Source organism: Pagrus pagrus (assembly GCF_965226575.1).
Source record: "Pagrus pagrus genome assembly, chromosome: 1".
Lineage (NCBI taxonomy): Eukaryota > Metazoa > Chordata > Actinopteri > Spariformes > Sparidae > Pagrus > Pagrus pagrus.
The window spans coordinates 32526163-32543177 of NC_140185.1; the positions used below are offsets into that span (position 1 = coordinate 32526163).

Consider the following 17015-nt stretch of genomic DNA (forward strand, 5'->3'; position numbering starts at 1 on the left):
CAAGATCCATGCATTATTCCCTGAGAAATGAATGAAAAAATAAATAAATCTTGCTACAATCTTGCACCTTAAAGAGAGTTAAAAAAATATTCCTGGTTCCGTCCCTTTATCCGGATCAACACCAAGAAACAATGACGTCTATTCTTGGCCAAGACCCATCCTCCATTCAAGTGTTGTGGAAATCTGTTCAGTAATTTTTGTGTAATCCTGCTAACAAACTGACCAACCCACCAACAAACAAAACAACACAGCATAACAAACATTACCTCCTTGGAGAAGGAAATAAAAGAAAACAATAGAGCTTACACTTGGTTAAAATATCTACTATGGATCATACTGTAATGTGTAAGTTGTTGCCTGTAGAACACAGTTGTGCCGTTTCCCACAGCTCTTGGCATTTTAGCATCTTTCAGTTCATAGTTGTGGTTTTGGATGTATGAAATGAGAGTGCAACTGTTTTGGTTCAGTCTTACAGCGCTTGTCAACACAGTTTCCAAACACAAGTGGCTTTTACTGCTGAACATAGTGGAGATATCCTTCTCAAGAGTTAAGGTAAAGACCAAACGCTTAAACTTACAGAAACCAGAGTACAAAACAGTTCTGATGTTACTACTTGTCCTCCTTGCTAGATATGTCTAAAAGTGTGCTCTCATGTCTACTTCACAAGTTAAGATTGTGATAATATGTCATTGTGGTGTTTACAGTTCGATTCCCTGCCCCCAAGTTGTCAAAAAGTAATGAAATTTAAGCACACACAAAAAATAATGATAATAAATCATTATTGTCATAATACAATAATATAATAGTTATCATATATGTGTTATGTATGAGGATGTGTTTATGAAAATTTGAAGATAAATGAAGTGTCTTGCTCACTTTTCCTCCTTGATCTACCAGTGTATCAATAATTTTTAACTATAGCATAAGGGTTGTGATGTTACCATAAACAGATTGTACATAACAAATCATATTAATCATGTCAATAAAACTAATTATAATGCATTCACACAGACAGAAGGTGACCAAGAGAATAATATAAGGTTTCCACTTGTGACCTATTTCAAGAAATGTCCCTGTATTTCAATGGTTCGGACTTTATCACAGCTGGAGACAGAGTATCTATTAAGAAAAAAAACTTTAAAGATCATCTACAGTAAAGTATAACATAATATGTCAGAATTGGGCACCTGTCAAATACTCAAAACAAATAGGGGACAACATATCGCTTGAGTAACTGCTAACTGTGGCTAACTGGGAACTCAGGAAGTGTTTGTGTTTACATCACTAGCACAGGAGCTTTGGACCAGGATGCGCCGGATTTAGCTGGTTAACATGCTTAGCTCTGACTTCTACAAACAAAAATGAGGGGGACAAAGTTTTAACCAGCTATCGGTGACATAAGAAAGCTCAATGTCTAGGACTAGTTGTGTTCGAACAAACACATATGCTCTCCTTTTTCACGTTTTAAAAAAGAAGCAAGAAACTGAGAAGAGCTCGTCTCTGCAATGCTTTCCTCCCTGAAATGTGAAGGCTATTTCAGGGTAGTTGCTCCTGAGGTACAGCACCGTTACAATGACCACAGTGTTGGTCCAGTCCTGTCCTGTGCTGTGCTGAACAGAGCTGAGTTCATAGGGGTGAAACAGACTCGGCACTGTGTCACTTCCTCAATGCTGCAGACGTCACACTGTAGCTGACACATGTTCCATACCCGAGCGAGCCCACCACTCCCATGATGAAATCATGCGGTACAGGCAACCACTCTGGCACTGTTAAACCACAGTGAATACCGCCCCACCCAACTTTGTGCTGTTTAAATGGGTCATAACGCTGCATGTAAAACTAAAGTTGGAGAAATATTATATATAATATGTACACAAAGTATGTTGTACATGTTCCAAACTGCTTTCTGGACTCTAACTGATCTAAAGTCGGCTAAAATAACTCTTATCCATACTTCAAAGATGCTACGCAGTTAACTCCACTGACTTGAACAGCTGTTGCGGTTTAGTTCCTACATGTGTTTGAAAGGTAATGGTAACATACTGTGTGCCCGTTGACCCTCTCGTCATTCATCATAGTCTCACTTCCTCTTTCTTCTCCTCCTCCTCTCCCTCACCATGTTCACCTCAGCATGCAGCTATCCCCTCAAATGGGATGGTTGTTGTTGCTGTTCCCCGGCTCGGGGTGAGTTAGTGCAAATTATGACAGCAGGAAGACGAGGGCGACGGCCACAAGCACATGTGTAACTCACCCATAAAACATTGAGGGTTACATCAGGACATCTGCTTTTTTTCCTTTCCCTCTGTCGTTATAACCTATTGTAAGGGCATGGCACAAAGTTAGCCAACATTCAAGCAACTACTTTTTTTGCACTTTAAAAGTCCCATTACAGTATCTTAAGTGTATTAACTGGCCCTGGAGGGTGACTTCCATGCATTCCAGAAATATGCAAGCAAACAGCTACGTCAACATGCTGACATTCCTACTTGTGACGCTTCAAATATCTGTCCTTGTGGTCTGTGGCTCACTGAAGCACAGCTCATCTCATCTGCATGGCACTGTGTTGATAGATATGCACTCACACATTAATGCACTAAAACGCAGAAATTCGCACGCATCCCGTCTTTACACTGGAGGCTTATTAACACAGTGACAAGTTCAATGGGTCGTCATCCTTGCACTCTGATCTCATGGCATTTGGTTGTATACAAAGTACACAGTCAGCCTCGCATTCCCTGCTAGACAGTACAGTAATATAAATGGACTGCCAGTCAGTGTGTGGTTTCTGTGCCCTCTGGGCAAAGCGTAAAGCGTGGGTGCTTCATGTTGAAGGCCACACCCATGTGCGCCTTTTATTAAAAACTCTGTTCCCCCAGTTGGTTTACTCCCTCAGCCAACACAAATCGGAGCTTCTCTCACATAATCCCACAAGCGCCTCTCCTTGTCCTCCTTTTCTCCTCTGTTTTCTCTCCCACCCCCACCCCCCACCTCTTTACATGCTGATACAGTGGAGAAACAAGTGAGTGACAGTGAGAGACAAGCTGAGGCAGAGGAGCGAGGAGGGAGAAATCTGCTCCTGTGTTGTTGAGCAGCCAATCTCTGTGAAAGGAAATCCTCCCCTGTCACAAAGAGAGCTCCATCTTTTGTGCAAGGAAGCACTTGGGGCCTTTTCTTGTCGCGGCTGTACCGGCCCCCCTCGCAAAAATCCCACCCCCGTTGTGCCTTTCCCCACGGTTCTCACCCCTTTCATTGTTTTCCCTTTGTTACTCATCTGTCCCTGAATTTATTCAAACAAAATAGGCAAGAAATACTCCAGAATGATAAGAGAACTGTTTCCACAACTTTACTGAAAGTGAGCTGTCACACACAGACCTGCCTCCTATAGGAAAACTGCTTTCTGGCACGGGAGAATTGCCATGGTAACCATACAACCAGCTGTTCAGAAGGCTCTCAGGACAAAGCAACGCTTTACCACGCTGTGCTTGGTCCAACTCACCAAGTATCACTTTTAGGACACACCTTACAACTTCCAAATTAGTCACGTTGTTTCCAAGCTGAGAGATAAAAAGCTTAATATAAGTTGTGAGTCTTACCATCAGAGCTGACAGTATCTTGATGATCAGGGTAGTCCTGTCCAGTGTCCCTGTAATCCACCCAGTTAATCCCCTCTAGACTGTCGTAGCTGGACTGAGCTTGATCCTTCACCGGTACCACTGTGAAGTGAGGCATGTTTTCATCACTCTCCTCTGCGTCTCCAGCTCAGACTTAACATAGCAGGCTAGCTGTTAGCCGGCCTCAGTTCAACTCCCACTAATGGCAACTACATTCCACTACACTGCGCTCACTTCCTCTGGAGGGTATTATCATACTCCCCGCCCATAGGCCAGCCCCTCACTGGGCTTTCTGTGTGAACAGAAAGGGTATGGAGGTCCCAGGGATGCATTTAGGGAAGACGCTCACCCTCCCCAAGGGGTAAGAGTGACATGTGGGGCACAGCTCCAGCTGAAGAGTTAGCTTTGTCATCTCTGAGTCATGCAGAGTGAGAGGGTGAGAGGGAGAGGGGTGACCCCTTTCTGCTGTCTGTGTCATAATGACAGCAGACAGAGTGAACCTTGTCTATCCAAGGTTCAGACAGACAGTCCTCTGTGTATGCAGGCCTTTCCCAAAACACACACACACACAGCGACGTGGCAGTTTGGAAAATAATCAAACTACATTGGTGACGGGGAAGCACAGAGTGGAGGAGGGAGGGGAAGAAGCAGCTTGTCAAAAAGAGAGGAAAAGTTAAATGGACCCAACCCCCATTCCAACAGCTCAACGTGTCATTACAACCTTTGACCCCGCGGTCAATCAGGATCTGAATTGTAGCTTTGTCAGCAAATTTGGCTGAATCATTCATTAAAGGGCATTCAATTAATGTTTGGTATAATATATCATAAACTGAGATGGTTAAGGAGCTGTAGAAGATCTAAAGCATGACTGAGCAGTAACATCCCTAACAGAAGCTGTAGTTTACCCTCCTTTCCCCCCCAAGAATAGTAGCCACTCTCGACCATAATAGCAGCACATCAAAGACTCTCTAGTAAGGCTGTTATTAGAGGTCCTGTTTAAAGCAGGTTTAGATCTTGCCGCTGCTCTGTTTGGATAGCAGAGGCTTTGTAGACTGTTTGTGGGTCTTGGGTGATTTTTCACTCGGTTCTAGAAACATTTGAAGACATAAACAATGGAAAATAATCCATGAAAGAGCTGCAGTGTAAGTCACTAACTTGGCTGAGGTGCAGGAGGGACAACCACACACGTATAAAAATATACTTTCGGGCATATGAGGCAACCCTGTGATAGAAGGGGAAAATGACTAACTCAAGTCTAGATCTTCCAGTAATTAAGCCCAGCGAGAAACAGTTGTGTATTCATGGCTACAATTACGATAAGTTTAATTATTGAATAATGTGCAGATTTTTTTAATTGTTTAGACCAAAGACTCATTCATTTACAATCATAAATGACAAAGAAAAACAGTGAATCCTTAAATGCAAGAAGCTGGAACAGGCAACTGCTTGATATTTATGGTCGAAAAATGACTGAAACAACTAAACAATTATAAAAACAGTGCGCAATAATTTTTTAATAACCAAGTAATTGACTTATAATTGCAGCTCTCTACTCCAGTCAAGGTTTATTTTGTTTTTATAGCACACATGGCCTACAAACATGGAAAATACTTACAATACTATCATAATAAAATTCATTTGTAATACAGCCTCGATAATCTATTCGAGCATGTTAGCTCTGATGAGACGATTGTTCATGTTTAATGTAAAATTGTCGAAGTTCAATATGCAGAGGATATTGGCACGTCGGACACTGTTTAACCTGAGAAACCTTGGTGTGGACACATATGCTGTTTTGCTGTACATTAGAGTAACGCCATAATGTCACAGGAAACTGTATCTAAATACCCTTTTGAAAGTCTGAAAGATAAAAACCTTTAGACTTAAAAGATGATTCATTCCTATCAATGCTTTAAAATGGCCTCTGGAGCATCTCGTAAATTTGTAAAAATCAAGATTCTTCACTAATCGGTACTTTTACACTTTTACAGCCCCGCAATAAGCAACACATTGTCCTCTCTCTCCAAACAGTCAAAGTCTTTGAAGTAGTCAAAGTAGGCCCTAATGTCTTTTCCTGACTGACTTGCTGGCCTGGCAAAGTATTACACATGGGATGCCATCAACCATATAAGGTCATTTCCTAGACTGACTAACCCATGCAGTGCTGTGTACAAGCGAGGGTCAGTGAGCAGCAGGCAGGGGAGGCAGGCCCTGACGCACTCTTTCTTTTCTTCCACCACAATTACTCAGTCTTGTGGAAAGACATGTAAGCAGGAGAGGGGGCAGGTACCAGGAAACATGAGGCCAGAGAGGATCGGCATGTTTATAAAGGAGAAAGGCATTTGAGGATCTGGTGGTGAAGGCACTGAGGTGGGAGACTGCTATGTTGCGAGCTTCTCACATTTGTCCTCAACTGTCCCTAGGGCACTTATGAACCTAACAGGTGTGGCCAGAGGTTCAAATTGAGGTCAGGTCACAAAAAAAACAATGGGGTGTACTTCCTGCAGAAATTACCCTGTATGTTTCTGTCAGTAACTGAATAAAATGTAACAAAAAATGAGATAAAGACGACATTAAGATGACTAAATGTTGTTTTCACTTGGTTCCAACAGGTTCCACCTCGTCTGACTTGTGATTGTGCCTAACCCCCACTAGATGGCAGCCTTACACCTTAGGCATCCTGCAAATGCAATTGGTCTTTTCAGCCTCTAGATATATTTTAAGTGACCTCTAGGTGTCAGACTATTAATACCTAATACATAAATTAGCACTGTGTATGGTCTGACATAACCTGCCAATTGACATTTTCTCTTAAAGGCACTTTATGAATGACAGAATCTGAAGAGTCAAACTACAAGAACATACATTTTGTGTTTCTTAACTGGTTTGAATACAAGGCTGCTCTACCCCTCCAATCTGTGATGTTAAATAATGACCGTATAAAGTATTTCTCATGTGTATTAAAGCTTTTCCCACACACATCCTGTCCACCATCTAAGAATTTCATGAGATAAAGAACGTCTTTGAAGACCATTGTCTAAAAGAGGGTGTTTCTTTGCATTTTGAATGAATGCTTCTTAGCTGCATGGCTAAATCTAATTGGCTGTGAAAGCACCCCTTGTCTTTGTACTAGTGACATTGATTAGGATTTTCTAATGCAGTGCCCGAGGGGACTTAAGTCGATCCAATTACCTTTGGCTGCAATCGTTAGCTTGACGTGGCCCCGGGTCCCTTTCACTTTGTCTCTAGCACTGAATATCTGCCTCTGTGGACAATGAATGCCACGCAGCCTGACTTCTGTGGTGACTGAAAGGTTGTCCATGGTATATATTGTCTCCATAGCTGCTTTCCCCGTTCAATGCAGCTAGACTGAGAGCAACCTTTGGTGGCTTCAGTCCGTGTCACTCTGTGGGTCTCATTCCTGTTACTACAGGTGGTAACTTTCACATCAGTCTCGTTATTACAAGAGATATTTAGTTTGCCAGGGCCTCTCAAATTATATTTTAACCAGCTGCCTTTGTAACTTAATAAAGCATCATACAACCCAGTTTGTTTTGTTCAACACTGTAGTGCTTCTCTTCCAGGCATAATCACTTAACCTGTTCTTCACCTGCACAATGATGATTTAAATACAGTATTAGTGTACTCAGGAATGGCTACATTTCATTTAGCTCCTTTGGTTTCAAGGTCACCTTATGTGACTGTCACACTGTTGTTGCCTTTAAAGACACTTGAGTAAAAAGGAGCCATTGTTAATATAATCAGTAAACACTGTGATTCACCTACCATTGCAACTCAACATTTTTACCGTGAAAAAGACCCACTGTTGACAAAATGATTTCTTTTACCGATAAGCTTACATTGTGAAAGAAGCAGCTTTAAAACGGTGGATACATTATTTTGAGCGTCGCAACCCCTGCGGGATGACTCATTTGACTATCATAATTTGAGGCATTCGGTCCAATAACATTTGGAAAGTCTAGAAGAGCTGTAAGATGAAATAATTAATTTTTCTATTGAAGTTAGCTGGGCACTAAACTGGAAGTTAGCCGGCTTGGTCGGCTGAAGTCTGCAGTAGGCAGTGATGCCGACAGGTAAGCATCCTGCGTCTCTGACACATTAAGATCCGAACCCTAGATGTACCAGTGTTTTGTTTACAGAATTGCGATCTGTTTTTTTATTATTTAATTTTCAGATACATTTTCAACATACATGAATATAACCATGATTAGAACCATAAAACATCAAAGACGAGCTCTATAAAATGACATAAATCACAAATTTTATTGGGGAGCCACTAACGTTCCCAATCAAAAGAACATCTTGTTTTTAATGTGTAAGTTGGCTCAGAGTTGTTGCCGTTTCCCAGACGGGGATTGTGGGATGGCTACAGATACAGAATATGTAGTTGGATGAACAGTAGAGTTGAGACTGATTTGATATCGGTATCGGTCCCCTGATCCTGACCCATTCACTCACAGTGGTGCTGGCAACCGAGGATGTTAACACTATGCAGGGCTCAACATCAAGCAAGTCAACTCTATGTTCGGGCAATTGAAATGCCTCATGCGGTTGACAGATATATCCACATGGGTCAAATTTACAAAACTACAGTCAACTGTGTGTCACGGTCATTCACAGTTTCTTTCTGAGAACCGTCTCTGCTCTCCTCTGCTGCCTGTGTGTGTGTTTCATGGCAGGAGTCCAGACAGACATGGAGCGGGGGAGGGACACAGACGTTACTCGAGTTGGTGACACGGTGGGCTGTTACGTAGCTCTGTTGCAATTGTTTGCTTCTGAGAAAGTTAAACATGTTAGATAAAGTGAAATATACTCCCATTTCATTTTCAGCTGGCAGTTTGTTTTTACAAAAGCCTCTGCCCAGTAATCTGCAACACTTTATTTTGAGGATTTGTTTGAGTAAGAGAGATGGTGTGCTCTAATCAGGTGCATTTTGGGAGAAAAGGAAAGAGTTATTTTATGTTCAGTTATAGTACTTAGAAAAAAAGAAAATCTTACATAGTCCATCCTTGCACATACTGTAGTCCTACAATTACATGTTAGGCATCTGACATTCAAATCTGTTTCATGCCACATGTTCTCTGGTTGTAGCAAAAGATCTGTCAGCTAGAAGATTTTGACCGACAGCCACTAGAAAAAAATCATGTTTCCTTAAGAAAATAAGTTTAAATGAGCTACATGTGTCTTCAAAGTCTGCAAGGACTTCCTTTTTTCTTTTGTGTATTGCAGAAAAAACTATAAACTGCTTTATGCCACAAGGACACACACACACACACACACACACACACACACACACACACACACACACACACACACCATCCTCTCAGGAAATCTACTGCTGATGGACATGATAACATTAGGACCATACTCCTTCTGTGACAGATTGCAGACTAGGAACCAGCTCAAACTGGATTACAAATAAGAGAGTCAAAGAGAAGGTAAAAACCGGGAGAGAAAATGAGAATGCAGACGAGAAGAAGAAAACTGAACCATTACCAGACATCTGGAGAGGTAGAGACATTGACCAGGGTTCTCCCCTCACTCACCACAGGATGGGTTTGTGTTTTCCCTATCTGCTCTGCTTTGTCTTTGTAGATAGCCGGTGCACTTCATCTAATCGCTGTACTTTTTTCAGCATTGCGTAATGTCAAACAACAACACTGGCCAGCAATCTGTAAACATGAAGCTTCTCCATTTGAGGGTAGGTTCCACATTTTTCCTAGAAATTATAGCAACTAATTGGCCTTGATCTCTGTCTTGGTTTGTCTGCAAAGTGAATTATGATGTTGATCAGCTGTCTGAATTCAATGAAAATGTTGGAGCCGACTGTTATCAACTTGGGTGACATTAGCCATGTTTCCATAAAATGTGAAGGGAATTGTTTGAAAGTTTGCAAAAAATCAAAGAGATCTAAATGTGATTCTGTCAAGTTTTTTTAGCGATGGAACTGGGCTACATAAAGCATATGTGGATGTGGAAGTAAACAGAGGCTAGAGGTAAACAAACCAGGAGACTAAATGGAGAGAGGTCTTCAGGAATTACTTTCTATAGGGCAAGTTGTAATTGTTCTTGCATGTCAGCTAGCATTGGCCATGTTGCACGCTGTCCGGATACGACAAAGAAATGCAATGATGATAATGCAGGCAGCAGACAGCGGGATCAGCTGATCAGTCATGTGAGTTGAATGTTCGCTACATGTTTCCAGACAATCAGATATACATGTGGATAAATGGGCTACAGTAAGATTTAGACAATACATTTTTTTAATATGGGATGATTCGGTGCAATTTAATGTGATGCGACTTAATGCAATTCAGTATGATAGGATGCTATCTGATGCAGTTAACGTTAATGTAGTCAGTCATTTACCATCTTGGATTAAAGTAAGACAATTCTGTAAAAGTGGAAATACTTGGGAGTCCCTGGTCTTTAATGAAGTATATTTATTTATTAAGTAGCACGGTGGCACACTGGTTAGCAAGAAGGTCCTGGGTTTGATCCCTGGTTGGGGCATGGGTTTCCTCCAGGTGCTCCGGCTTCATCTTAAGGCCCCTACACGCAAAACTGACAATATGAGAATTAGCTGTGACAAAGGCTAACTGTTTAGCATCGCCTCATGTCTCCCTTATCTGCAATCTGCATTGTGAACACACTGCAAAGACTACAGCTGGCGGCCTGAAAGGAAATACCTCTCCATGGATATACAAACCACATCACTTTTTTGATATCACTCTTGCTAATGTAGCCGCTCCTAAAGGATAATATGTATAAAAAATGCTGCAAATTAAAGGCAGAGGAGAAACATAAGTACAAATTGCACTGAATGGGTTCCATGTTTTTTTTCTGCGTATCTTTTCTGCACATATCGACTTACCTGAACAGCCAATGAGAGCCATTTCTCTCACCGACGAGCGGCCACTGATTCCACATACTGAATCGTCCAAAAAGCCTCCGACAGGGGCCGTCCAGTGCCAATGGTGAGGGACACACTAGTGTGTGAGGTCCTATAGATCTGGAGTTGGTCCCCGGGCCCTGTACATTAGTTGCCCTCTACTTCCCAGAAATGTATTAAATGCCAAGAATAAGTTTCACTACATTGTACATTTTATAACTGTATAAATGTGATAAATAAATATTATTCTTCTCATATAAAGACAAAGTCAAATGTATAATTTCACTTTTTTGGGGTTAAAATGTTCCATTTTAGTTTAGTTTCATCTCAGTACCTGCTTGTATCTGCACTCTCTGTCCTCCTGCCTCAAGTGTCTCTCGGCAAGCTGTGGGATGTGAATGCCAGCTGTGGCGAATTGGGATAATTAGCAGGCCAGTCTGCATAGTAGGGAGTACTATGAGTTACCCTGTGTGGTATTATAATCCTGGGCAACATTAAGATCCAATCATGGGGCACTATTGTACTTGTGAGTCTGTGAATTTGGAGGATATTACAGTGCGTTACAGTGTTTCTGCCCTGTAGAGTCTCTTAAACCTGGCTGCTCTAGAATGCAAGTTTTGCAAATGTAAATTGGTTGGCTCTCCCATTTTTTTTGGGTTGACAGCTGAGATGTTGCCAAACTGGAAGAAAAGTTACATTTGGTTTTGCAACCAGAGCAGCTTCCATTGTTGATGTCTTAAAAAAAACAGACAGAACATTCTGCGTGTGCATGCAGAATCACCTTGTTTTGGTCTTTGGTTGGAAGTATTATGTGATGCAGTGATTGCTTCACAACACTCATCATGCTCTGAGACCAAAACACACCCAGCTCTGTGCTCTTTAAGGACAGCCAAGTGAGAGGAGACGTCAAGCCCCCGCTGGTCCCGAATCAGTCCAAAGTGTGTGTGTTTAGTGGGTTATTGAGCCAATTCATTTGTCAATCATTCTGCTTAAGACCTGTTTTTATGTGTAAAAAGGTCAATAAGACAAGGTCAAGGACATGTGGAAAGTTCATTAGCTACAAGTCAGCTTGCGCGTCAAATCTGACGAAACATTTAAAGCAGCATTGCATCGATGTAAGTCTACCGTGTTTGATGTCTTGCCCCTCCTCCATAATTACATACGCTGAAAATGTGTGCAGCACTGGTGCACAACTGCAGGAATATATCAGCAATCGCCGATTGATGGGCTGAGGGTGGCCGGTTGGAAAATTTTAACATATCGCCCAACCCTAATTTATAGGCTTATGTCATATTTTCATGTCCTGTATCAACAGTAAAACTCTTTGTAGCTGAATGGACGACAGACAGACATCATTTTTCAGTCAATCAATATTCCAATTTAATACATGACAATAGAATATTTGGAATATTTGCTTGTCACGAAAGGTGTTGTTTTCTTCAGTTTATTCCCAGGTAAACGCCTTCGCCTTCCTTACAGGGATCTGCAGGGACAAAGACAGAGAAAAAAATCAGTTATGTCTGATATCACACATCTTATTTTTATTCTTCAATCAGACAGGTTTTAACTGAAGCACCTTTCTTGGAGTCAAATTCGAAGTCAGGTTCTCCTGAGAAGCCAAGGCAGGCTGCCTGCTGCTTAAACTGTTCCAGGTCAGAGTCCTTCAGGGTCCGCTCTTTGGCTGGAAACCAAAAAAAAAAAAAGAAATGATGCGTCTTGCGTTGCATGTACTGTGTTGAATATAAAATGTGTTATTTTCTCTCTGTGACTTGTTCGTTCCTACCCATCAAATGAAGAGCACGACTGTTGATCACATCGTCCACCTTAATAGTGCTTTCATAGTTCATAGCGCGAAAGTAGTTGTCGAGGCCTCCGACGGTGCTGTTGCCGCTGAGGACCAGACAGCCGTCACAGCTTGGCAGCACATGGTACCTCGTGGTGGTGTTGCCGACTGAGGACAGAACAAAGTCAGAAAATTCTTATAAAACAACTACTCTATTCACATTCAAACAGATACCATGTATCTAGGCCTTAGATTGAAAACCTAAGAAGATGTGCAATAAGTGTTCTGACTGTGTTAGTCTGTTTGAGTCATGACTGTAAAAGGTGAAAAAGAGTCTTCATACTGTACACATGTAGCTGGGTCTGTGGCTTTAGATTTTGGCATTGAAAATATAGATATGGATTTAGGAAAAAATTCTTCCAAGTGTATAGTCACTGAGCTCCTTTGAGCTAAATGAGCTAAATCATCAGCATGCTAACGTGTTGATGTTTAGCAAGTATAATGTTTACCATGTTCAACAGCTTAGTTTAACATTGCGCAACACACATTTACAATATATAAACAGCAATGATTGGTTAATTTGTCAATACATAGAGAATATTTACTTTAAAATATTGATCATAGGTATGTTTTTAAATGTTTTATCAACTGTGTCTACTCTTCATATCTTCCAGTATCATGTCAGATCAGGTAACTTACATGTCATTGTAGCAACGTTGCCATCAATAGTGTAATTGACTGTCATGCCATAGCAGGATCCATTTCTGAAAAAAGACAGAGCAGGAGTTGAGTTCATCTTCTTATTAAGGACTTCTTGTCCAGGCCTTGATGAATTTGTTAGTTGGTGTGCCCCTCCCCTCTGCCCCTGCATTGTGTGTGATTAAGGGTGAGCCAGTGGCATTGGCATAATAATCTAAGAATTTGGGCAATGTCCTTGATGCAAAGCTTACTTTTGATGCTAATACAGATGCTATATGTATAAAGGCAAACCAATGTTTGTTCTTTTTAAGGAAGTTGCAGAGTTTTAATGTGGGCATCACACTGATGATAATGTTTTATTCTGCGTTTATTGTTTCTGATCTTTCTTTTTCTGTGATTTGCTGGTTTGGAGGTCTGAGTCTTAATAACAAGAACAAACTGGTCTGATCTGTATGAAGTGAGGGCCATCTCAAGGGCAAAGACTATTGTTTTAGACTCTCACAATCATATAGGCCTACCGTTAGAGATAAAAAGCAACCCGCTCCACTCTTCCTCCTCCTCCACTCTGCCCCTCTCCTGAATTAAAATTCAGCAGCAGTGGTTATGTTTCAGCAGCTGAGGCATGCCACTGCTAAGTGCATAAAGGCAAAACACTGTATTGTTAAATAGTTACACAACTTGACCGTGGACATGATCTAAAATGGTTACCAACTTTTATTGCTCTTACAGTTTTGGTGAACTTAAATTAAGGTTAAGCAGTTATTGGTGGTTTAAAATTTAGCGTGATACAGGGGTACTGAGATTGATATTAGATTAGGCTTGATTGAAATAAAGGGGACTGGCAGAGGTATACACTCTACTGACCAAATTCTAGTTATTGTAGCGTCCGTCAAATAGCAAAATGACGGTGTGCAAGTAATGTACCGGAAACACCGACTACCACGGCAAGCCTACTGTGCTGCTTTGCTAGTGCCTTTGATGTCTCACCACTGGTCGGACTAACTGCTAATTTTGTGTAAACTCAAGCTTTCATTTTCTTTAGTCTATGTAATTAGGTCTTCACCTTAATTAATACACTTTCAAATGACATCACGGAAAAGAAATTAAATTATATGTAAGCCAAGTGGTGCTGATGTTTTCTACTCGCAAGTTATTGTAAGCAAACTTTGTGATCGATCGTCTTTGATTGTGATATTAATCAAAACTCCTGGGCTTTTTTTGCTTTCATGTCAACAGGTACATCTCCATGAAAACTGAGTATCCACAGATGAATACCAAGGCCAACATTAAAGGTCCAATTTGAAAGAAAGTTGATTTTTGAGTCTCATTCCCAACTCCGACCGACCCAACCTACAATCCCAAAATGTCAAATACACTGTGGGATTGTAGATGGAGTTGGGAATGAGACAAATTTCTTACAGACTGGACCTTGAACTAACCACATTATTTTGTTGGGCCACAGGTTATGGTGTAAAGCAGAACCTATTAAGGACCGGAACATCTGCTGTCTGGGAGTCTGTGTTACAAAACGGAGAATGCTAACTGACTAACAGCATATAAGCATATAAGTGAGCCGAACGTCAGCGGTTCCTATCCTTCTCTGTATTTGGTTTTGGGAAGTTTGACTCATACTTCATCCTCAGAAGTATCCAACCTCTGATTTATTTTTGTCTAACCATATGATTACAGAAGCTATCATGTCGTGTATTTGTACGGTTGATGTTGCACTGTTATCTCACAGCTTGTGCTCCTGATGTATGATGACTTCTTTGTCGCTGGACGGTGATGCGATGGTGTTCATCCAGTAGCCATCGCTTGCATTCAGGAAGTTGTTAGATATGGCACTATCGGTGTAACCCATGATGAGGTGTGTCATGCCGAGGAGCTGCAAATAGACATGAAATCAGTTAGTGACAAACATTAATAGAAGAAAGGCTGAGTAATTCTGAAAAAGAATCGTACTCTTGTTCAGTTAGTCTTTAATTAGATAGTTCATCTTGTATATCATATCCTTGCTAATTTTTTAACGATTTAAATAAAGGATGAGCGACACTGAAGAAAATGTAGTGACCATCTGAGGCAGAAAGAGGCCATCGCTGATTTTAAAAAGGACCCATCTTTAGCAGCATGGAGATGCTTTTTAAAATCCAAACAAGAAACATAGCAGCTGACATCACAATTCTAGTTGCATATTTCATTGTGTGTATCCTATTAGCGATCCAGAGCAAAAGTCAAGCTTTTAAGTTCGAAAGATTCGGATTGCACATTTATTGTGGTAATTTGTGATGTGAAAACTTTTATGGCAATGCCATTTTTGGCAAAATTGCCCAAACTAAACATCTGGAAAACAATGAAAAACAATCAAGTCCACATCATGATAAAAACGTTTTTTTAAACCTGTTTCCCAAGTTTCAGCACTTCCCTAAACAAAACAGAGATTATTGCAAGTGGTTGCCTTGATAGGAAACAAGTCACAACTTGGAAAATGGGTTAATAAATATTTTTAGCATTGTGCAGTGTTGCACCCTCAGGGTTTGTCACGAACTGTAGCTTATTTATCTTTAAGAGAAATGTACGATTCAAGCTTACATAAATGCAATGCTAATGCTAACACATGAGACACACAAAACTGAGGTTGAATGCCTCATTGCTAATGCTAACCTGAAGGTGCAGGCAGGAATCAGAGAAGGACTTACCACAGAGGGGTCTTCCAGAGACAAAGGTGTGACTAAGGGTTTGCATTCTTCAGGTGTCAGAGCCGAGACACTCAGAAACAGCCCCGCAAACAAGAAGATACTGCTGAACTGAAGATTCATGATGCTGCGGTTGGTTGGAATATAGCTGAACACAAACACCAAGTGGGAAGTTTGACTGGACAGACCTCAGATGAAAGCTGCTCAACTGAGATCACTGAGCCGGTCAGCCTTTATAGAAGCCGCTGTAACAGTTACAACCCTCTAGATTTTGACAATATTTACATTTTTGATCCAGAGTTGGGTAAGCAATGTTTCACCGTCAGCTTATCTCTGTTTGGTCAAAAGGGATTTTAAGGTTTTCTGTGTAGGAGATGCAGGAGTTCATCAGATAAGATAAACCTTTATTGATCCCCAGTGGGGAAATAATGTTGTTATAGCCCAATGACACTAGTGAGGACAGACAAGCATAGAGAGTAAAGAACAAGATAATAAAGTTATATACAACTTAAATAAGAACAAAATAGAAACTTTATATTTTGGGACAAAATAAAACCAAAGTGAAAGGATGCACCATATGGATTAATTTTAACAGATAACTGATAATTACCTGCTTCTCAATGCTGATACCGGTAAGTTAACTGGTAATGTCACATTTTTGCATTTTAAATAGAAGTTCATAACCTGTAGTTTTTGCACACCTGAGGGTAAGAAAGGCTAAGATGTAGTGAACAAACATGGATGATTCAGTATCCCATAGCTCAAACTAGATTTTTATTGTGTTAAAACATTTAAACTTTTTCCAACCTCTCTTGTGGATCATGTTTTGCAAATTACAATCATCGTATCTGAAACTGTAAACAGTCTTCTTCCTCCTTTTTCTTCTTCTCCTCCTTCCTTTTTCTATTGGGGGATCACAAACTAGGAGTCGACTGTTTTTAATCGGGCTGATACTCAAATAATCAAGGAGATTGATAATTGGAACCGATATACATTTGCAGTAAAAATAATAATATTAGTGCCAAAGCTGAGAATAACCAGTGATGGAATGTAACTACAATTTACTCAATTTTGAGGTACTAGTATTTCCATTTTCTACTACTTTATACTTCCACCCAGCGCCAAAGTATAGCATTTGTTTTACACAAAAAAACACTGATACCGTTAAATGGTGAATGCTGAATATCGGGCCCCAATAATCGGTCTACACTTGTTGGAAACCAACTTTTAAGGAGCATACTACCACCTGCTGTTCCTGTGTGTGAAGATGCTACACTTGTTAAGTCAATGAGAGAAATTTGGCTTTGTTTTATCCA

The 17015-nt window shown here is 40.7% G+C and overlaps 2 protein-coding genes and 1 long non-coding RNA gene across 3 annotated transcripts in view; all 3 read right to left on the reverse strand.

Annotated features, from left to right (window-relative positions):
* slc12a4 (solute carrier family 12 member 4) overlaps positions 1-3892 on the reverse strand; it is a 22816-nt gene extending 18924 nt beyond the window's left edge. Inside the window, exon 1 of the mRNA XM_084360910.1 lies at positions 3594-3892. Coding sequence (XP_084217036.1) covers positions 3594-3729 — 136 coding nt within the window. The 5' untranslated portion in view covers positions 3730-3892. The remainder of the gene's footprint in view (positions 1-3593) is intronic.
* A 6166-nt stretch (positions 3893-10058) lies between these two features.
* LOC311255973 lies at positions 10059-10944 on the reverse strand. Its single transcript, XR_014622425.1, has 3 exons — positions 10859-10944; positions 10507-10685; positions 10059-10196 (listed from the first exon to the last, which is right to left on the reverse strand). It is a non-coding gene; the product is annotated as an uncharacterized lncRNA (long non-coding RNA).
* A 1012-nt stretch (positions 10945-11956) lies between these two features.
* LOC311259160 (uncharacterized protein) lies at positions 11957-15867 on the reverse strand. Its single transcript, XM_084356087.1, has 6 exons — positions 15703-15867; positions 14746-14891; positions 13007-13071; positions 12308-12475; positions 12101-12205; positions 11957-12007 (listed from the first exon to the last, which is right to left on the reverse strand). The coding sequence occupies exons 1-6, from the start codon at positions 15820-15822 to the stop codon at positions 11964-11966; spliced, it is 648 nt and encodes a 215-aa protein (XP_084212213.1). The 5' UTR covers positions 15823-15867; the 3' UTR covers positions 11957-11963.
* Positions 15868-17015: the final 1148 nt, after the last annotated feature.